This window comes from Eptesicus fuscus, chromosome 4 (assembly GCF_027574615.1).
Source record: "Eptesicus fuscus isolate TK198812 chromosome 4, DD_ASM_mEF_20220401, whole genome shotgun sequence".
NCBI lineage: Eukaryota > Metazoa > Chordata > Mammalia > Chiroptera > Vespertilionidae > Eptesicus > Eptesicus fuscus.
Window position 1 is genome coordinate 22,881,212 of NC_072476.1, and position 21,130 is coordinate 22,902,341.

General features: G+C 53.8%; 1 protein-coding gene across 1 annotated transcript in view; it reads right to left on the bottom strand.

Moving 5' to 3' along the window:
• The window catches only part of MYH11 (myosin heavy chain 11), a 119,117-nt gene that overhangs the window by 10,597 nt on the left and 87,390 nt on the right, over positions 1-21,130 (bottom strand). Inside the window, exons 16-36 of the mRNA XM_054714752.1 lie at positions 20,560-20,674; positions 19,882-20,075; positions 18,311-18,432; positions 18,124-18,193; positions 17,783-17,943; positions 16,044-16,152; positions 14,250-14,381; positions 13,935-14,141; positions 12,926-13,063; positions 11,523-11,646; positions 11,018-11,189; positions 9,302-9,514; positions 7,795-7,939; positions 5,238-5,444; positions 4,028-4,132; positions 3,786-3,938; positions 3,310-3,558; positions 1,581-1,793; positions 1,035-1,247; positions 641-802; positions 118-246 (exon numbers count right to left, since the gene is read on the bottom strand). Of these exons, the coding sequence (XP_054570727.1) occupies positions 118-246; positions 641-802; positions 1,035-1,247; positions 1,581-1,793; positions 3,310-3,558; positions 3,786-3,938; positions 4,028-4,132; positions 5,238-5,444; positions 7,795-7,939; positions 9,302-9,514; positions 11,018-11,189; positions 11,523-11,646; positions 12,926-13,063; positions 13,935-14,141; positions 14,250-14,381; positions 16,044-16,152; positions 17,783-17,943; positions 18,124-18,193; positions 18,311-18,432; positions 19,882-20,075; positions 20,560-20,674 (3,333 nt within the window). The remainder of the gene's footprint in view (positions 1-117; positions 247-640; positions 803-1,034; positions 1,248-1,580; positions 1,794-3,309; positions 3,559-3,785; positions 3,939-4,027; positions 4,133-5,237; positions 5,445-7,794; positions 7,940-9,301; positions 9,515-11,017; positions 11,190-11,522; positions 11,647-12,925; positions 13,064-13,934; positions 14,142-14,249; positions 14,382-16,043; positions 16,153-17,782; positions 17,944-18,123; positions 18,194-18,310; positions 18,433-19,881; positions 20,076-20,559; positions 20,675-21,130) is intronic.

Sequence of the window (21,130 nt, forward strand, 5' to 3'; positions counted from 1 at the left end):
GTCCTCCCATGTGGAAGGCTGGATTGAGGAGAGAAAGCTGTGGATGTACAACCTGGGATGCCAAGGGCCGCTGCCACCGCATCCCCATCTGAGGCACTCCTAGTGAGAAGGCTTTACCTCCTGTAGCTGCATGAGGTCTGCTTCTAAGCTCTTGGCTTTCTTTTCATTCTCCTTGGCCGTGGCAAAGATTTCTTCTCTGGAGGCACGGGCGTCGTCCAGCTCTCTCTGGAAGTCCTTCATCTGAGCCTGCATGAGTGGACAGGAAAGACAAGCTGTCCTTAACTCGCCCAAGTGCTGCTGCCCAAATTACCTTTCCATGATAACCACTAGGATTTTCTGTGATTAACCACAGGGAAGCCCCTGTTGCACAAGCATTGCCCTCAGCCCCAGGTGGTCATTTGGGGGTGCGTTTTGGAGGGGCTCAGCAGACCTAAGAAAAGATGATGTGATCTGAGGGCCTTGGCCAAATGTCCTACCCAGGGCAGGAAACAGTCACTGAAAGCCAAATGGTGATAGAAAACACCAGCCGAACAGGCCCAAATGGCAGGGAGAAGCCTGAACCCTCCTGCTTCTGACTGACTTCCCAGCCTGGGGGAGCCGCCCCTCCCTCCCCAGTGCCTGCCCCCAGAGCTCCACCCACCTGCAGTTTGCGCAGCTGCTTGATGGCTTCCTCCCTCCCCTTGATGGCTGAGTCAGCCTGCAGCTCCAGGTCTTTCAGGTCCCCTTCCAGCTTCTTCTTGGCAGCAGCGGCCAGGGCACGTTGCTTTCGCTCGTCTTCCAGTTCCGTCTCATACTCGTGGAGCTGGGCAAGGAAGAGATGGGCACTGCTGGGCGGCGCGCCTCTCAGAGGGCCTCTCTCTGCCCAGCCAGTTTTCACTGAGCTCCCAGGTGTGCACAGCCCCCTGCAGGGTGGGTTTTTCTCATCCCCAGGTTGCAGATGAGAAAATAGTCTCCATGAGGCCAGGAAGTGGTGGTGGAAGGAAGGACACAGGCCACCCCAGCTCTCCATTCCCCCACGTCCCCTGCAGGATTACCTGCCTCTGGAGCTGCCGCCTTTTCTCTTCATTCTGCTCATCCCGGGCCTGGAGATCGCGCTCAAACTGGCCCTTGAGGGCCTGCATGTTGACCTCGAGCCGCAGCTTGGCATCTTCCGTTGCCTGTAGCTCATCCTCCAGCTCTTCCAGCTGTGTCTTCATCTCCTCCATCTGGGTTTCCAGGGCTCGCTTGGACTTCTCCAGCTCATGGACCTTTTACATGAGGGTTGACTTCATGAAGATGGTCAGGCAACCACAGTGACAGGCAGCTCATTAAGCTCAGGGAGATGGTTTTTGCCACCCACAGGATGCATGACTAGGAGTCAAGACCAGAGCCTTCCTCTCGGATCCCTTGACTCAGACCCCACCCCAACTGCTGTTCCCAACCAGGCGTGGTCTTTGCATCAGCCCAAGGGACTGCCTACAACGCCCAGTTATCACTTAACATGAAAGAGGCACAGCGCCAAGTCCCTCGCAGACTGATACACGGCACAGTGGGTGGGTTGGTGAAATGTAGACAAGCAAAGATGATAGAGAGAGACTTACATTCTTGCCTACGTCATCCTTGGAGCTAACCAGGTCCTCCATCTCGGCTTTGAGCATTTTGTTGGTCCTCTCGAGTTCCTCTTTGGCTTCCAAGGCCTCCTCAAGGGCCCGCGCCAGGGACAAGGCCTTGGTTTCCTTTTCCCTGGCTTCCGCCTCCGCTCTGTCCCTTTCATCCGCGTATTTGGAAGAGATGTTTTTCTCCTCGGCCAACAACTGCAACACAACAGAAGACGCAGAGGTGACTGGCCTCTAGACTTAACCTGAGGTCCCGCTGCATTTCATTGCAAAGCCTGTGTCCTGCGGAACTCTCCCAGGTGCAGGTGTGGTTAGAAATCTATGGACATTGTTCCTATTAAGCTTGCTTCCTGACTTCTGGGCCAGCCTTATGCAGAGCCAGCATCTGCTGAGTCTGTGCTTTGAAACCACTAATGATGCCCATTTTGGTTAGAGCATACAGCCACTGAGGTCACAGTGACATTTAATCCTGCCAGAGGCCAGCTACTCTTCTTGTTTCATGGCCACAGTAGCTAGCTCTCAAAAACGCTCTGTGCGCCCCGGCAGGGACATGGTGAGTGTGCGAATGGATCTGCACACACTTGTGCCTCTGCTTGGAGAAGCAGTTCAAAGAACACTCCATACCGATGTTAGTGTCACCTTCTGGGAAGCAGCATATTACATATGCAACGTCCAAAACCCAGGCCTCCAGAATTCAACAGACATGTAGGTAATGGGATCCCAAACAACACAGTCAACACAAAAACGCTACACTGTGTGACAGGAATATAAATAAAAGGGCCCTTGGGCCCTCAAATCGACAATGAGGACGAGCTGGCAGCACAGAGAAGGGATGGCTGGTGGAAAGCGGAGTTAGCGTGCCAAACAGAAGCCCAGTACTCTGAGTCCAGCTGGGGAGGGGCAGTGAATCCCCACATCTCCCAGTACAATCCCCCATTGGTTTTTAAAATAGCCCCATGTCACAGCTACTAAATCTGAGTAACATATTAAAAGTTAGTATTTAGTGGTTTGGGCCTTACAGGTATATATGCATTTATTAGAACTCAGTGAGTGTACACTTAAGATTTGTGCATGTCTTTGTATGTCAATTTTACTTGAAGCAAAATGGCATATATTTTAAAAACTGCAATGCTGAGGTATGGAGGGGGAAGTATACAGATGTCTATAATTTTCTTTGAAATTTATCTGAAAGAGATGAATGACAGATGGTTCATTCTGGTAAGTAAATATGTGATAAAGTGGGTATGGTGAAATACTGAAGATCGAATCCAGGTGGTGGGTATACAGGTGAACAGTGTTTTCAAATTGTGTGCTTGCAGTTCTTTGTAATGAGATGTTAGGGAAAAGTGGTATTTAAAGGGTAGAAAATTTAAATTACTGGGAATACTCAGTAGGCACTCAATAAAAAACTTGTTGAGTGAATAAGATAAATAAACCTCATTCCTTATTGGGACTAGAAACTAAAGCATGCGATTGGGTTTGCAGATGGCCCCGGTGGTGGTAGCCCCTGGAAATGTCACAGCCTTCAAGACTGCCACTCTCCTTACTCTGACCCAGGAGCCCTACTGTTCCACAGTCACTAAAGCAGGCCAACTGTGCATCCTTCAGCAAGCGGGAGGATGCCGGCACACACCCAGCAGCCACCCGGATGCTTCGCAGACCCGACTCCCCCAGCCCCCGTCTGTGAACAGCGGTGGGCCCTCCAGCCCCCTACCTGATCAAACTTCTTCTGCTTCTTTTCCAGGTTGGACACCAGTTGCCGCTGGTTGTCTAAATCGACAACCAGGTCATCCAGCTCCTGCTGAAGCCTGTTCTTGGTCTTTTCCAGTTTGTCATAAGCAGCTGCCTTCTCCTCGTACTGCTGGGTGAGGCCTTCGATTTCCTTCTGGAACCTCTTCTTGCCTTCTTCCAGGGCCTCCACGGTGCTGGCAAAGTCCTGCAGCTTCTTCTTCGAATCGGAGAGCTGAAATGGCAGGGTTGGAGGTGGGGTGAGAGGAGGCAGTGAGGGATTCCCATCCCTGTCCCCCAGGCCCTGGGAAGCAAAGACCACCTTCTCCTCACTGAAGAAATTCAACAGCAGGAGGAGCCAGCAAGCCAAGCAAAATGGCGCCAATGCTCTCCGACAGCACGTCGGAGCCCCTGAGCTACCCTGGAGGCCTCAGGCCCAGAAAGGCCAGGGCACGGCCGCACCTGGATGTTCAGAGTTGAGATGTGGCGCTCCAGGTTCTGCTTGGCCTCCATCTCCTCATCCAGCTGCTCCTGCAGGCTGTTCCTCTCATCCTCCAGCTGGCGCAGCTTGGTGGACACGTTGAGCTTCTGCCGGGTTTCTTCTTGAAGCAGCTCCTGCAAAAAGGACGCACGCAAGTCCCAGGAACCCAGCCCCGGGAAGGTTGTCCTCCAGGCCCCTCTGGATGATGTGATGGGATACCCACCTGGGTGTCCTGGAGCTGGGACCCCAGGGAGGCCACGTCCTTGGCCAGTTTGATGGCCTTCCCTTCCGCCTCGTTGAGCATCCCGGTGACACTCTCCACTTCATTCTGAGGGCGAGAGACCGGTGAGCTGGAACCTCTGGGACAGGATCCTCTTTAAGTAAGAGGAACACTTTCCACTCACGAGAGACCACCGCCAGGTGGTGTCCACTGACTGAGAAATACCCGTGAGCTGTGGGGCCTGATCATGGCGGCCCCCAAGGGAAGTACGTTGCCTACAAGTTGGGATCCCTGGCCTCTTCATATGTACAGTGAGCACACAAACGACCTTCACTCCACTCCTCCAGGACAGTGCTGGTGTTAGGATAGCAACACCCCTGCCCTCACCTGGATGTGGAAATATATTTAATGCTTCCCCCGCTCTCTCATCCCAGACTGTAAGCACACTACATATTTATCAAACGTTTGACCATATCCCATGAAAGGCAAGTCGGGCCAAATGTCTGTTCAAAGCTAAATAAGACCAAAGGCAAACAGGCTGTGTCATTCTCCAGCTTAACACCCATCAATAGCTTCCCATCGCAGAGTCAAGACCAACGTACATGTAATAGGGCCTTGAAGGCGGGCGCTGTGTCACCCAGCCACAGCCTGCCTCCCTGGTCCCATTTTGTACCACATTTCCCTTCCAACTTGGCCTTCTAGCTCTACTGGTCTCATGTGATCTAATTTCCCACGTACAACTGGGCCTTTGCAAATGCTGTTCCCTTTGCTTTCTCTGTCAGATCACACATCCTTAGGGAAGCCTTTCCTGACTCCCCCTCCTGCAGGCCAGGCCTCTGTTGTTCATACATATTACGTTAAGTGCCGCCCCTTTCCAGCATCACTTTACATTCATTTTTGTGATTATCGGTGCCTCTCCCTCCAGTAGGCTGGAATTCTCCTGGGGCAGGAACAGTGTCTATTTTCTTCCTTGCTGTTGTATCTCAGGACTCAACACAGTGCATGGCCTACAGCAGGTTCTCAGTAAATACTTGTTGAATGAACAGATGAAGGTTCTTAATGATTAAACTGGATGGGTGACCATCTCTAGTTACATTAGGGCTATAACTAGAGGAAACCGACTTGCTTTGCAGCAAGAGAGACTTCAGTTAGCTGGGAAGGGCAGCATCCCTCGCAGAGCGGGTACCAGGGATGCCCTGCGCTGCCGCCTCACCTGCAGCTTGTGGACCTTGTCGTTGAGCTCGGCGCGGGCCCGCTCCCCGTCGCTGCACTTGGACTGCAGCTCCTGCAGCTGCACCTCCAGCTTCTTCTTCTTGTGCTCCACCTCCTGCTTGGCCTGGTTCAGGACCCGCAGCTCGCCCGCCAGGTCTGCGTTCTCCTTCTCCAGCGTCTGCTTGTTCTTGTCCAGGTTGGCCTTGGCCTGGCCCGAGAGGCAGAGGGGAGGGGAGGCGTTACAGCCGTGGCCAGGAGAGCGTTGTAAGGTAGGAACCTTTGTCCTTTCCCTCCCCAGGGGGGTGCAGGGACGAGACACAGAATCACCAGGAAGACTTGGGGTTCTGTTTTCCTAAAGCGCAGAGGTCCCCAACCTGTATCCGACACGGGTTGCAGCCAACCTGCTGTCATGCCCGCTTTGGCCCTTCATTACTTTCTGAAAAATTAGTGCCAACATTTTAATAAAGAAACGTCACATAAAACTCTGGACTCCCAGCTTCTCTATTAAATAATCTAGTGTCCTATATCCTGATGACTGTGGTGATGGTTACCCAAATGCATACATTTGTCCAAGGTCACTGAGCTACACACTTAAAATCGGTGAATTTTACTGCATATACCTCACTAACTCTGACTTTCAGGAAAAAACAACTAAAGCTATGGAAACAGGACTTTGGTACAGACTTGGAGCCCTGGTCCCAGCAGGTTGTTGGGAAAACTTTTGTCATCATTTCCACCTGGCCTCCTGTTACACGTGTGGTTTTGTCATAGTTCTGGGGTCTTCAGCAGAGCTAAGATTTTTTGGGGCCCAAATCCCCTAGGGTCCTTGCTTATCAACCTGCACTGTTTCAGCTAGCCCTGTAGATGGGGCAGCCACACCTCACTCGGGCCCAGTCCCTACCATCCCTGTCGTCCATCACATTTACTATCAAATGCACACTATTTCAGTGATAGTTAAGAGAAAGTCACTTTATCTAACCAGCTCCTGTTGGCATGTCAATCTCCCTGAGAGAGAAGTATTTGGGGTGAAAGGAGGGTTTTTGTTTTTACGGGGCTGGAGGGTGGGAAATAAGAGAAAAGCATGAGGGTGCCAAGGGCAGAGGAAACAACACTCAGCTTTCCCACAATGCCTAGGAAGGACCATCAGGGCCCAGGCAGCCCCAGGGAAGCCATTCCTCTGTCCCCGTCATGACTGAGCCGTCAGTGCCTCAGCCAGAGACAAAGCGCCTCTTAGGGGAAACAGTGCAGGTTGATAAGCAAGGACCCCAGGGGATTTGGGCCCCCCAAAAATCTTCACTCAGCTGAAGACCCCAGAACTATGACAAAACCACACGTGTAACGGGAGGCCAGGTGGGAATGATGATAAAAGTTTTCCCAACAACCTGCTGGGACCAGGGCTCCAAGTCTGTACCAAAGTCGTCACAGGTAAACGACAGGCACTCCTCTGTCTGTGCACCTGAGGCCGCGGCAGGAGTTTGCAGCCTCCACCTGCGTCACGCAGGTCAGAAGCGGAGGCTGTCTGCTGGTGCCATCAGCAGCCGAGTGGTTCCAAAGAGGCCTGGCTGTGAACTGGGGCTTGGCTCCCAGCCCAGCCCCGCTCTGACCTGGCTTGAGAGTAGTCAAGGGGACACATCGACCTTACTACTGTCTGGAGTGTATTTTGGAAGGTGGGAATAGCCCATCTGGATTCGAATTATATTACAGTAAAAATAACTGGACACTAAACAGGGACGCCAGTCGACAGGGGAAATGTATGTTGTAGTTACAATTAGCACAATCTTATTTGTCTAAAATATGTAAAGAATTGATGAAATGTTGAAGATTGGTATTCAGATCCCACGTGACAAGGGGACGGGAACAAGTGTCCTTATTCACAGGGAGGGCGAGGGGAGCTTTTCAGAGGGTGGGCCTGGAGGTCTCATTTTCGCAGAGGCCACGGGCAAAACCAAACCAGGGTGTGCAAAACCTTGGAAAAGTGCCTGGCCTGTAGTCAGTGCTACGTAAGGGATTGCTCACATTATTGAAATGAAAGGAAACGTTGAGATTCTGATAGCAGAGGGAGTGAACCAGCTCACCGAAAGATAATCAACAAACCAGCTCATGGAATAAGATTCACCTTGACTGGGACTTAAACAGATGCAAACTCCTACCATTTCTGGTAAAGCTACGGCCATGTCACCTGGATTGTGGGGCGCTTAGTGCAGGGAGGTGGGGAATGTAGGACTTCGGGCAAACAAATTCAGACTTTAGGGAAGCAATGTAGCAGGAGGTCACGAGTTAAAACAACTCACCCCTGGGAATGAAACACAAGGAAATTGTGGGGGTTTTTTTGTTTTTGTTTTTAGCTGTAAAATGTGCTTCATAGCACCTTCCTCTGAGGGTGGTTGTGAAGGTTAATTGCCATCCTGTACGGTACACAGTCGATACATGCTGGCTGCTGCCTTTATCGTTAGAATCTTGCCTAGCTTGGTACTCGTCTTAGACTCTGACCTGTGGTTAGTTGAAGCCGTGGACATAGCCGCGTGGATGTGTTGTCACGAGAAAGCGCCACAACTCACCCTCTTGAACTGCTCGAGCTGCTCCGTGAGCTCCTCCACCGCCTGGGTGTGCTTCTGCCTCATCTCCTGGACCTGGGCCTCGTGGGACCGCGTCTCCTCGTCCAGGGCCTTCTTCAGCACCGTCACCTCCTGCTCCCTCTTGGCCCTGGATGGGAAGAACACAGTGATGGCAGTTGTGGGGAGACGGGCCCCCCCTCAGCGTTGTGCCAAGGACCCAGAGCTGACATCTCCACCACCACCTCTTCCTAGCTGTGTGACCTAACCTCGGGTGAGTCACCTAGCCGCTCTGGGCCTGGAATTTCCTCAGCTGGAAAAAGAGGAGTACGTTACCTGCCTAGGATTTTTCGGGGCCAGCAAACAAATACACAAAATAATATTGTTAAAAGAATTGCAAAATGACTGGCAAAATGTTCCGGAAAATATGAACATTCGCTCTTCTTTATTGAGCACTTACTGTATGCCAGGCCCTGACCTAATGTCTTTAATACATCCTCTCATATAATCTTCAGAGTGGCCCTACAAGGCAGGTATATTATTATTTCCATTGTACAGCTGAGGAAACTATGGCTAAGGAAGGGTGAGCCGCTTCCCCGAGTTGTTACAACCACTGTGTGTAGGACCAGAAACGGAACCCAAATAGTCTGACTCTGAGTCTGTGTTTTCAAGGCCTGCCCCGGGCTTCTCTGTGTTGTTGGCCAGGTGGGAAGGAAGCACAAAACCCAATGCGTGGAGATGAATCTCAGTGTTCGCACAGTACCTGACTCAGACGCTCTCTAATTACATTTGTATGTTTACTGAATGAATAAATGGCCTAGTTTCACTAATGTTAGCATTCATTTTCTAGCAGGAGTTGTTTTGTTGTGGTCTGTTTGATTGCCTGCTGTACATCTTAAATCAAAAACCAGTCTGCTAATGCCTGGCCAGCATGGCCCAGTGGTTTGAGCGCCAACCTATGAACCAGGAAGTCACGGTTTGATTCCTGGTCAGGGCACATGCCCAGGTTTTGGGCTCAATCCCTGGTAGGGGGCATGCAGGAGGAAGCCAATCAATGATTCTCTCTCATCATTGATGTTTTGATCTCTCTCTCCCTCTTCCTTCCTCTCTGAAAACGTATTTTTGTAACAACAAAAACAAGAAATCCAGTCTGATAATGTTATTTTAAAAATTTAACACAAAACTCACTGGTAAACCCACACACTTGGTGACTGGGGCTGGGGGCGATTTACTTACACACACATATACATGAAAAGACAGGAAGGAGATACCCCTAAGGGTGATGTTTTTGGTGTCTACTTTTCTCTAGTTTTCAGATTGTTCTCTGATTATGTCCCACTACTGTGATGTGAAGTAATAAGATTAAAAATAATCACACTTGTGTCAGTTACAGCAAAATGCAATCAGGACAGTGAATGCAGGGCCTGCGGAACCCTGTGATTCAGGATTTGCTGGGCTCACTCCATCCCCACCAGCCCCCCCATCAATGCGGTGGACAACGGTCCCCTCTCACCGGAGCTCCTGCTGGGTGGCCGTGCTGTCCAGCGTGTCCTCCAGCTCCGTCTTCAGCGCCTCCAGCTCCTCCCCCAGGTCTCGCTTCTGCTTCTCAGCTTTGTTTCTCGCGGCCCGTTCTGAGTCCAGGTCCTCCTGCAGGTCTGAGATGAGACCCTCCAGCTCCCGGATCTTCTTGAGGGCGTTGTTCTTCTGAGCAATTTCATCGTCAAGCCTGCCAGGGACAGGTCCCCAGAATGAAGATCCCGGGGCCCCAGGCCTCTGCTATCGCACACGTGGCCAAACATTGTTTTTCAGGAACCAACCACTCGTGCTCCATGGATAGTAAAACATGTTGCACGCCACCCCCAGGACACAGCGGATCCCTCCTTGCGACACTGGACTGCTTGGACATTTACGTAGGACATGATGGGTCCCAAGGTCTGTATAAAAATTAGGTCATGGTGTTCTGTGTGTGTGAATGCAAAGCACCGGTCCCAGACTGGCTCGGTGCCCAACTCACAGAAGGGGCTTACTAGTTACTTTCTGAACATTGGACAGTTATCCCTCCTTAGTGACTACATGCTCTTCCTTCCCTTTGCTCAAACAGTGACTGAGTGTTTGCTACATGCAAAGCCCTTGGCCAGGCACTGCTTTGGGTGATGCTAAAGCCAGGGCTCTCAGCCCGGGAGAGGCAGTGAGCCTGGGTCAAGGTGGGATGTGAGCAGTGTCGTTCGAATGGGGTGGACTGAGTCAGGCATTTCATGGAAGGGAGCTCCCTCCTGATGCTTGGGGTGTGTGGGGGGTAGGGGGAGGAAGGAAAGGAAACAGCATGAGAGAAGGCACAGAGGCAAGACTCTGCAGGGCAGGGGGAGGTGGGCAGGTCGATTGTACTGCACTTGTGAATGGGCAGCAGTGAGAGAGGAAGCATAATGGTTGGTTGGGGTCAGACTGCGGAGGGCAGGTGGGCACTGAGCACCAGGCTAAGACCTGGGTTTCCTGCACAAGCCAGCAAGGTTTGAGTAGGTTTACGACCCCAAGTGATGTTTCTGGTCCATCACTCTTAACAGTCATGCAGCATGACCAGGGGGTCAGCAGAAAGCTTTGGGGCTCAAATCCCAGCTCTGCCTCTCAAAAGCGGGGTGACAGTCACACACTCCTTCACCTCCCCTGGCGCAGCTTCCTCCCCGGTGAACTGGAGAAAACAGCGGCATACCTGGCCAGGTATCTGTGAAGATGCCGCTTAAAAGGAGCTTAGCACACAGCGAGCAGGTGAGTCTATTGCCAGTGTGTGGCCACTAGGGGGAAGCCAGCTCAGAGTGGGAGGAGGGGCACACGGCAAAGGGCTGGCAGAACCTGAGGGCTGCTGCCTGCTGGCTGTGGGAGGGGCAGGGAGGGCAAAAGCTAGGGAGGGGACTGGCAGGCACGGAAAGGGAGACCTTCGAAGGGGGCTTGAGGGAGAGGAGGGCCCTTCCAGCCTCAGGCATGTGCTGTGGGAGGTGCCATGGAAGGGCCTCTGGTCAACTGGAAATGCAGGACTGGGGTGTGGACGAGGAAGGCCTGGGCGTCCAAAAGAGCGACACCATGGGAGACACACAGAGGGGTGGGTTGGAGGGAAGAGAGGAAAGTCAAGGCGTGCTCTGGCCTCGCATTAGATGGAGGCCTGCCTGGAGGAGGAGGAAGACTGGGGCCACTGGATTGGCAGGGCCCAGGAACACACAGGCCGCGGCCCCACTACCTGGCCAGGGCCGCCTGCAGCTCCTCCTCCTTCTTGGCCAGCTGCATCTTGAGCTCTGCAATCTGCGCCTGCAGGTCTGCGATCTGCTCGTGGAAATCGCTGGCCTCTCCCTCCAGCTTCCGTTTCAGCTTCTCCAGCTCCTGCCGGTTCTTCTCCTCCTTCTTCAGCCGCACTAGACAAAGCCAGGGGCCCTTCAGGCGGCGGAAGCCACCAGAAAGACTCCCGGAGGACGAGCCTTTCTGCCGAGGCCTTTCACACGGAGGAAATTCACGCACATGCACACACATCCCCCGCTGGTACCAGCCCCGCCCGCGCCCCCATCTCCACGAAGAACCGTCAGTCCCGCTGGAAAGGGCCTTTGGTTATCACTGTATGTCGGCTAAGGGAGACCGGGAGCCTGGAGAGGATTTGCCTCTCTTGAAACAATCTGCCATGCTGAAGTTTCCTCTCTGGTTCTCCTACTTTTAAAATACCGGTTCAGAGCCGCTTTGGGTAGCCGGTTTACCTTCCAGTTCTGAAATCATAGACTCGTGCTTATTTTTCAGCTTGGTGAGGTTCTTGGCCTTTTCTTCCTCTTCTGCAAGATTCGTCGTTAAGTCACTGATCCTCTCTTCAAGGAGTTTTCGCTCCTTTTTGGGGAAAGAAAAAGAAACACTATTAGTCTTTTTTTTTTCCTTCCAGGATCTATGTGTCACTTTTAGTGATTTCCAGATAAACAGTTGAAAGGAAAACCCACATGATAACCGAATACAGCAGGGGTCCTCAAACTTTCTAAACAGGGGGCCAGTTCACTGTCCCTCAGACCGGTGGAGGGCCGGACTATAGTTTAAAAAAAAACTATGAACAAATTCCTATGCGCACTGCACATATCTTATTTTGAAGTAAAAAAAACAAAACGGCAAAAACACCCGCATGTGGCCTGCGGGCCGGAGTTTGAGGACGCCTGGAATACAGCCTAGAGTTTGAAATGGTGACGAGAAGTTCCTTAATTTCCAAAAGTCCGCCACCTCTCATCTCATGTCACTGTGCCTCTCCTACTGCAATGTGCCAGCCCATGGGGCCCTCGTTCCCTTCCTATCGCATGCCAGCTCTTCCCTGCCTCGGGGCCTTTGCACAGATGGAGCCATCTGCCTGGGGTGCTCCTCCACCTCCTCTCCCTGTAGCTGCGCCTCAGCCTTTAGGCTTCCACTTACATGTCACTTCCTCCAGGAAGCCTTCCCTGAATAACCTCCCTCCCTCCACCCCTAGTGCTCTTCTCACAACATGGGCAACACGTCCTTCAGAACCCCGCTCACAATGGTTATTAATAGTTATGTGTGGGATGATCTATTTGCTGTATCACTAGACTATAAGCCCCACAAGGGCATGGTCCTCTCTCACCACACATGCCCTGCCCCTAACGGGGCCTGGCTCATGGCAGGTGCCCTGCTGGCATCTGGCTGAAAGAACTGAAAGGAGCCTGCCCTCCGTGGGGCCAGTTAGAAGTTACTGACGAGGGTGACCGACTCATCCTGTTTGGCACTGGGACTTTTCCGGTTTGGGTGCTGGGAGTTCCACATCCCGGAAGCCCCTCCATCCTAGGCAAACCAGGACAGCTGGTCGCCCCGTCGCTCACTGGACGCGGCCCATGAGAATGTGGGAGAGGGCCCGGAGACTCAGGCACCTTGGGGGCTCCATTGGTCATGGTGCTGCCGAGGCTTGCTCCGTGGCAGCCCTGGTGCTGGTGATCCTGCCAGGACCCAGTCCATGGCACACCTGCATCCACAGGGCAGTCACAAAGCCACCTTGTCAGAGGTAAACCTTTGCTTGGCCTTCAGTACCCTTTATTTGGCTAAGAAAGAAACACAATCTGAATTCCTTGTCCCGGGTGAGCCTGTCATTAGAGTGCTGATGCGCGGCCCCACTCACTTTGGACAGTTTGTTGTTCTGGTCATCCATGACCAGGATGTCATCCTCCAGTTTCTTGATCTTGGCCTCGGCCGTGACCTTTTCAAGTTGTAGCTTCTGCCTCGCAGCTTCCTCCTCCTCCAGCTGTTCCTCCAGGTCCTCGTGGGGAAAGAATCACAGCCTTGCTTAAAAGTCACTCTCCTGGAGCCCTGGGGACTAGCTGACACAGGCTGGGCCTGATGACCCCCCATGCCCTGCAGTCTCCTTTGGAAATTAAGGTTTGCTTCACGGAGCCTCAGTCCCCTCATCTATAAAAGGGGGACAGTAGGTACCATGGCGGTTTTGAAGTGCGTCCACAAATTATACTCTTCCCCTCAAAGGTGGAGCCTAATTCCTCTCCTTGCATGTGGGCAGGACTTAGTGACTTGCTTCTAACTAACAAAATCAAGAGCAAGTGATGGAGTGTAGCATCATAAATGAGGCTATAAGAGGCACTGTGCCTTCCTCCCCTGCTCTCTCGCGCGCGACTCACTCCTTCTGGGGGAAGCCAGCTGCCAAGTTGTGAGGACACTCGCGCAGCCCCGAGGAGAAGCTCACATGGTGAGGAGCCCAGGCCTCCTGCCTACAACCATGTGGGTGAGCCATGTAGAAGTGGGTCCTCCAGCCCCAGTCAAGCCTTCAGATGACTGCAGCCCAGCTGGCATCTTGACTGTAACTTCATGAGAGATGCTAAGCCAGACCCGTCTAGCTAAGCCACTGTCAGATTCCTGACTATGTGAAATAAATGTTTATTTTGGGTGTTTTGTTCTGCAGCAATATAATTATCCCTCACACACAGCTACTATTAGGAGAAAAAATAAAAGCACACGAAAGGCAGGGCAGAACAGAGCGGGCTTTCGAGGAGACCTGTGTGCACAGATGCTGCTCCCTCCCAAGCCTTAGTCTCTTTATCTGTGCAATGGGGACATTTTTCATCATATGGGCCTCACAGGCCTGCCTGCAGGGAAGGTCAGCCCCTCCAGTGCCTTACCAGCATCTGCTGGGCCATCTTCTTCCTTTCTGCCTGCAGCTGCTGGCCCCGGTCTTCCTCCTCCTCCAGGCGGGCCTCCATCTCATGCAGGATCTCCTCCAGCTCCTGCTTCTTGGCCGCCAGCCGGACCCGCATCTCCTCCGCCTCAGCGTACAGCTCTGTCTCCGCCTGCAGCTGCTCCTGCAGCAGGTTCTTCTCCTCGGCCAGCTGCACGCAGGGGTGGGAGGTGGCCAGTGAGTCCCCCAGGAGCAGGCATCCTGCCTCCCTCGCAGGTTTCCCCCCCCCCTCGCCCCCGTCACGTTCCCTGACAAGCACCTGCGAGTGCTTCTGCTCCAGCTCCTTGAGCTCGCTCTCTGCCTTCTGCTGCCGCTCCTTGGTCTTCTGCAGCTCATCCTCCTTGGCCTGCATCTCCTCCTCCTGCCGCGTCACCTGCAGCAGGGGCTTCACCTGCACACACACACACACACACACACACACACACACACACAGTCAGCGCATCATTTATTTTCATGGCCAAAGGGATCCAGTCTGGTAATAAAAGTAGATCAGTGCTTCTCAGCCAGGGACAATTTTACCCCACCCCAAGGGGACGTGTGGCAATTTCTGGAGACAGTTTCAGCTGTCACAACTGGGGCAGGGGGTGCTACCAGCATCCAGTGGGCAGAGGCCAGGGATGCTGCTAAACATTCTAGAATTAGGGCAGCTCTCTCACAGCACGAATCATGCATCCCAAAGTATCAATAGGGCCGAGGTTGAGAAACCCTAAATTAAGGCAACAGATAAAGGTATACGGTGGAAGGAAAAGACTTCCCCTTCTCCCATTTAGTCCCATCTGGGGAGAGACTACTGCTGCCGAAAAATTGTTGTGTTTCCTTCCAAGGAGAAGAGGGGAAAAAATCCCCACACCCTACCTCCCCCATCAAGGTCAGTATTATCATGGTTAGCATTTCCTTCCAGTCTTTTCCCCTACACATTAAAAAAATATACTTGAGATCATGCTGCCCAGTTTTATGTACTTTTATTACTTAAAACTACGAGATAAGCCATATCAATGGATGAGCCATTATTAAATTAACCAGTCTGCCAGGACTGGGCATTGAAAACTTACTGCTGTAAGTCAGGCCACAAGGAACACCCCTAAATCCTGATTTTCTTTCTCTCAGATGGCTTAAGTCAGTTTTTAAGAAGTTGGGTCTATAGGGATGAATATTTCCAAAAAGCTGCTTCCTCCTTCTGTTCTTTACCAGGTTGACTCCTGACTCTGGTGCTCAAGCCCCGGCCTGGCCTAGGGAAGCCCATCACACACACGGTGGGTCCCTCACACAACGCTTAAGTTTGCCTTCATCTATTTGTCCCTGTGATTACCTGCTCAATATCTGCTCCCCCACCTGAGTGGAATACCCATGAGGCCAGGGCCCATGATGTCTGCTCACGCTGTATCCCCACAGCACCTTGTGCATGCCTGGCACACAACAGACAGTAAGTATTTGCTCGCTGAAAAAGGTTTGTGCCCATTTACACGCTCAAGGGCACATAAACGGCATCTGTCGCAACAGAGCTTGTCTTTGCCCAGTCGGTGTGTTTTAGCAGCGACGCTGCAAGAACAAATTGTAGCCAGAGAAACAAATGACGGATGCATGCAACCGCCTGGATGGATCACCTGAAAATGGTGCCAACTGAAAAGTCAGTGCTAAAAGGTATGACCTCATCTACATAACAAAATGACACAATATTCAAATGACAGGGTTTTAGAAATGTCAACAGTGGTTGCCAGGGGCTATGAAGGAAATGGGTGTGGCTATGGAAGAAAGTAGGTGTGGCTAGAAGAGAAATGGGCGTGGTTATAAAAGGGCACTGTGAGGGATCCTTGTGGTGATGAAATTCTCTGGACCTGTGTTCAGGTCCTGGCTGTAACCCAGGTGCCAAAGAGGGCGGGCCTTCGTCAGATGCACCGGAGACAGGCCTGGAGCATCGCCAACAGGCCAGGTTTGATCTCCAGCTCTCAGCTGCACACCCACTGACAACCATCTCCAGTCCCTCATCTGGAGCATCTGGAGCGAAGAACCAGGGCTGGGGGTCCTGAGAGCTGGGTGGGGCCGGAGCACTCACCTTGGTGAAGAGCCTCCACCACTGCCAGTTGCGCAGCTTGAGGTAGGCGGCACAGTTCCTCTGAATCACCTTCATGGCCGTCAGCTGCTGCTGCCTCTTGGCAAAGGCCCTGGGGAGAGGGGCAGGGAGCCGTGAGAGGCCCTGGTCGCCCGACACCTGTCTCCCCTTGTTGTCATAGCATCCCACCCTGCAGCATCCTGAAAGCAAGGCACGTCTGGTTCGCTGGTGACTTTGTGACGTGCACGAGGACAATCCCCGCTTTTCTCCAGCTCAGGTTCTGCCAGGGGCTCTGAGCACCTGCACAGGGATACTGTCTAGGCACGGACCGCTCAGATAACATGGAGGCCAGGGCCTTTCTCAGCGGGCAAGGGGGACCCAAGGCTCACAACATACCCTGGAACCAGAGCCGTGCTCCAAACATCGAGGAAACCAGTCCGTGCTACATCATCCCTGGGGGACCCTGCCCACTCCCAGCTGCGCCAGGTCTCCCCAAAGCTGAGTGTCTGACAAACCTGTTCCTTCCTCAGGTGTGTTTTAGAAACCTCACACCTGACACAGAACTAGCACTCTTCTTGTTTACGGGCTGTTAGGTTTGAGAAACCATGAACAGTGAGTGCAAGCGCCTTCTCCCTGCCATCTTGAACGTGGGTGAACTTGAAGAATAAAACTGCCCTCAGTAGTCTGGAGGCGGGGTTGGGGTTTGGGGTGGTAACAGAATTACGAAACTTAAGTTAGGTCTGTCCCTGGACCAAGAGCTCCCCAGATCTGGCCTTGACCATCTGGGGTCCCCTTGGCACTGAATCCAAGGGCTTGACACGATCAGGGCTCTGCAGACGACAGCAGGAGCCATAACTCATGATGACATGACCCCGCACAGAGCGGCTCCACCAGTTCCTGCCAGTTACCCTTTGGTGTAATTTTTAAGGACCCTGGCCCTCACATGGCCCCAGGCTTCCCAAAACAGAATGGGCACCAGACCTTCCAAGAACCTGCCTTACGAATCCCATCTGGACATAAGGCTACAGATATAGCCAAATACCCTTTCCTCGGGTACCTAATCATATTCTCACACTTCTGAGATGATAACCAGGCACTGTTCGCAACCCTTTTCAGGAAGTATTCCACTGACTCCTCATAAACAATTCCACGAGGCAGGAATGAATATGCTGTTTTCCAGTGGAGAGACCTGAGGCCCAGAGAGGTAGAGTACCTTGCCCAAGGTCCATCAGCAAGTAAGTGGGGGAGCCAGGATGAGAACTGAGGTCTAAAGCTCCAGAATCATGGTCCTAACCTCCCCGCCTGCCCTCATAACCTGTGCTTATAGTAAATGGCAGCATTTCTTCCCCCCAAGAAAACACTGCCATCCCATCAGTGGAGCATCTTAACGCAGATGGCCTATTAGAGTCAGGGAATCAGAACATGAGGCCAGCCCGGCAGGTGTGGCTCAGAGGTTGAGTGTCAACCTATGAAACCAGGAGGTCACGGTTCAATTCCAGGTCAGGGCACATGCCCGGGTTGTAGGTTCCATCCCCAGTGTGGGGCGTGCAGGAGGCAGCCGATGAATGATTCTCTCTCATCATTGATGTTTCTATCTCTCTCTCCCCACCTATCCCTTATTCTCTTAAGTCAATAAAAATATTTTTTTTTAAAAAGGAGAAGAACGTGAGGCCAGCAAGCTCCCTGAAAGTGTGTGTCTCCCACCTGTGTTTGTGGGGAGGTGACGGTAGGCGGGTCCTTACTTTCTGGCCAGGTAGCCGCGACACATGGCCTGGAAAGCCATGATGACGTCGGTGATCTTCAAGTCTCGCTCCTCTTCCAGGTGGGCCAGGACCCCGGTTCGGAAGAAGATCTTGCTCTGCCCGATCCTGTACAAGTTGGGGTCGAGTTCCAGGGCTTTGATCTGCAGAAGGAAGGAAGGAAGACCAGAGCTCCCATTCTCAGCCGGGCCTTGTGGCCAGGGGGTAAGCCTGTTTAAGGGAGGTCACACCCAAAGCAGCTCCCGGCAGTGCCACCGGAGCCGGGGAGGGCTGCGGCCAGATTTGGGGGGGCGGGGGGAGGGGCGGAGCTGGGCTGGGCTCACCATGAGGATGCAGGCCTGCTTCCCGTCCATGAAGCCTTTAGGAATGGCATTCGCGGCCAGGATCTCGTAGCTTGAGACACAGGACAGAAGTCACCAACCGAGCGCCTCTCTATCGGCCCTCCCTCTGCCGGCCGCTCACCCACCGCCCACCGGTGCCTGCCGCCCCCCCAGCCCCCTGCGGGCTCACCGTTGGCGGAACTCCTGGAAGACGATCCTGTTGGGGAAGCCCTGGCGGCAGATGCGGATGCCCTCCAGCACCCCGTTGCACCGCAGCTGCTCCAGCACCAGAAAAGCATCCAGCTTGCCGGACTGCCAAGGTGGAAAGGGCGATGGGCCGCCGGGGCCGGGGCTCGGGGAGCAGCCAGCCCCGAATCTCAGGCCTGGGTGACCCCCACCCCCCACCCCCGCACCTCACCAGGCCACCAGGATCAACCCGGTGAGGTCTCAGCTGAGGGCTCAGGTGATCCCTCTCTTGCACTTGGTGGCACTAGCATCACCTGGCTGGAAACTGGGGCTTCTTCCTTGTCGCCTTCCTCTTCCTCACTTCCTGTCCATCACCAGTTCTAAAGCTCCTGCCTCCCAAATATCTCCCAATCCACCCACTTCTCTCCATTGGCCACCGTCACTGCCATCCACTCGCCACCCTCTTCTCCTGCCCAGACAAAGCCCACCACAGCCTCCTACCTGGTCTTCTCACCCCATCCTGCCTCTCCCCTCGTCCCCTCATTCGGTTTCTAAGGTGTAAACCTGATCATGACATGCCCCTGCTTTTAAAGCCCCAGTGGTATCACAGAAGGAAGGCCGGGCTCTGGGCCACCCACAGGAACTCCCCGATCAATCTAGCCCCTGCTAGGTCAGCCCCAGCTCTTCCCAGCCCCTGCCTCACACCATCACACATCAACATGCAACCACCTACCTAGCGTTTTCTTGCCAAGATGCTTCATTCGTCACCTCCACACTTTAGTTGTACCGGTCCCTCTGCCCCGGATGCCCGCCCCAGCCCCCCCTCCGCTTCACCAAGTTGATGCCTCTCAACGTGCACGTTCTCTAGGAAGCTTCCCCTCGGCCCTGAGGAGCTGGAGTGGGAGCCCCGGCTGTTTGGAGTTCTCATAACTTAGCACAGTGCACCAGGGTTGTCCGCTTGTGTCCGCCTCTCCCACGGACCTCCGCCACCTGAGCACGGCTGACACACTGGGTGGGGCCCTTCTCTGTCGCGGGGCTGCCCTACGCACTGGGGGATGCTTAGCACAGCCCTGGCCTCTACGCACTGGATGCCTGTAGTAGCCCCCTCCCAGCGATGACAACCACAATGTCCCCAGACGTGGCCAGATGTCCCTTGGGTGGGGGCATCACTGCCCCCAGCTGAGCACCCCTGCACTAGACTACAAGAAACCTGCAGGCGAGGACTGCAACTTATCCAGCCCTGTCTCCTCAGCACACGCAGGAACGCAGGGACTATCAGCTGGAGTGATGAACTCGTGGTGATTCGATGCCTTGTACAGCAATCCCAGGGCCGCAAGTGTCTGGACACGGTCCCCCTTCCTCCCTGTCTTCTTTTGCCTCCAGGATGGGGAATGGACCCCAAATTCAGCCAACCTTCCACCATGTCAGATGGAGCCCTTGGGGTGGGGGGTCCGGCTTTCTTCTTGCCCCTCTACCCCTGCCTGCCTTCCCCTTCCCTGTGGACCCTGGTGATGTCCCCGGGGGACGTTCTGACCCCCCCCACCACCACCACCAGCAGCCGGTGGGCGGCCTCACCCTCTTCTCGTGGTTGGGGATGATGCAGCGCACGAAGTTGGGCGTGGTGTTGCGCAGTGTGGTCATCAGCTTCCCCAGCTGCTCCTTGTACAGCTGCCCCACCGTGCGGAACATGCCCTTCTTGGTCTTGGAGGCGCTGGGCAGCGAGCTCTCCGTCATCTTGGCCATCTGGTCCAGCCCCACGATGCGGTCCACTGGGGGGCACACGAAGGGCGGCATCAGCCTCTGGCCCTCCCAGGACCCCCATTCTTCTCTCTGCTGCCAATGCCTTCCCTCCAGCACGAGGTAAGGGGGATTGCTTTCCAACTATTAACTACTTGGGGAATCTGAGAGCTCCCGAGTGACGGAAAGTGTGTGGCAGGAGTGAGACAGGAGTTCAGTCTTTCCAACTCCAGATGGGGGCACTCTCACTCATCATGCCTCGGACGCTACTGCCTCCATCACTGCCCTGATGTCAGACCTTCTCCCTGGGGCCCAGGTGTGGGGTTAAGGGGCTCTGAGGTGGTTGAACAAGACGTCACTAGCACCTGCCAACATTGCCCTCTCCTGCAGCCCCACATGGCCGCCCCTCCTGGGAGCAGGTGTGGGTCTCGGGGGCAGCTGGAGAAGGGAGAAGGGAAGAGGGAGGAGGGAGGGCCCTGGTGCCCAGCTCGCCAGCTCCAGCAGGCGGGGCCTTACCGTCCTTCCACAGGTCGGCCACAAACTTGTCGGAAGAGGCGTTGAGGAGGGCGGTCACGTTGTCATTCAGCGGGTCCATGTTCTTGGTCAGCCAGGCGCTCGCGTTGTAGTCCACCTGCCAGAACCACCCTCTGGTCAGGGGCTCCTGCTTCAGTTCTGAACTAAGGGCAGGGCCAGCGTCCTCCCACTTCCCTCCCAGATCCTCCAAGGTCAGCGAGGAAATGACATTAGGAGCTGCCATGGTGAGAATCCATAAACTCCAACGAAGAGACCAGCAGATCGGGACTTTAAAGGGCCCTGCACACAGTAGGGCAGCAGCCAATGGTAGCCACTGCTGGAAGGCCTTGTCTCTATTCCTTGCCTTCTCCTAGTAACCCTTCTCTGGCAGCCTCCAGAGCCTGGGATGATGCCGGTTGCCCTCTGAGTGGTGAAGAGCTTGGCTGATAATAAATGTCTCCCTCACATGAAAGGTCCCCCTCATCTGAGAAGGCTCAGCAGCAATGCCAGTTTTTAAATTAAGCGTGTGGACCTCTTCTCCTCTCTCTGATGAACGTAAGTTTTGTAACTGGGC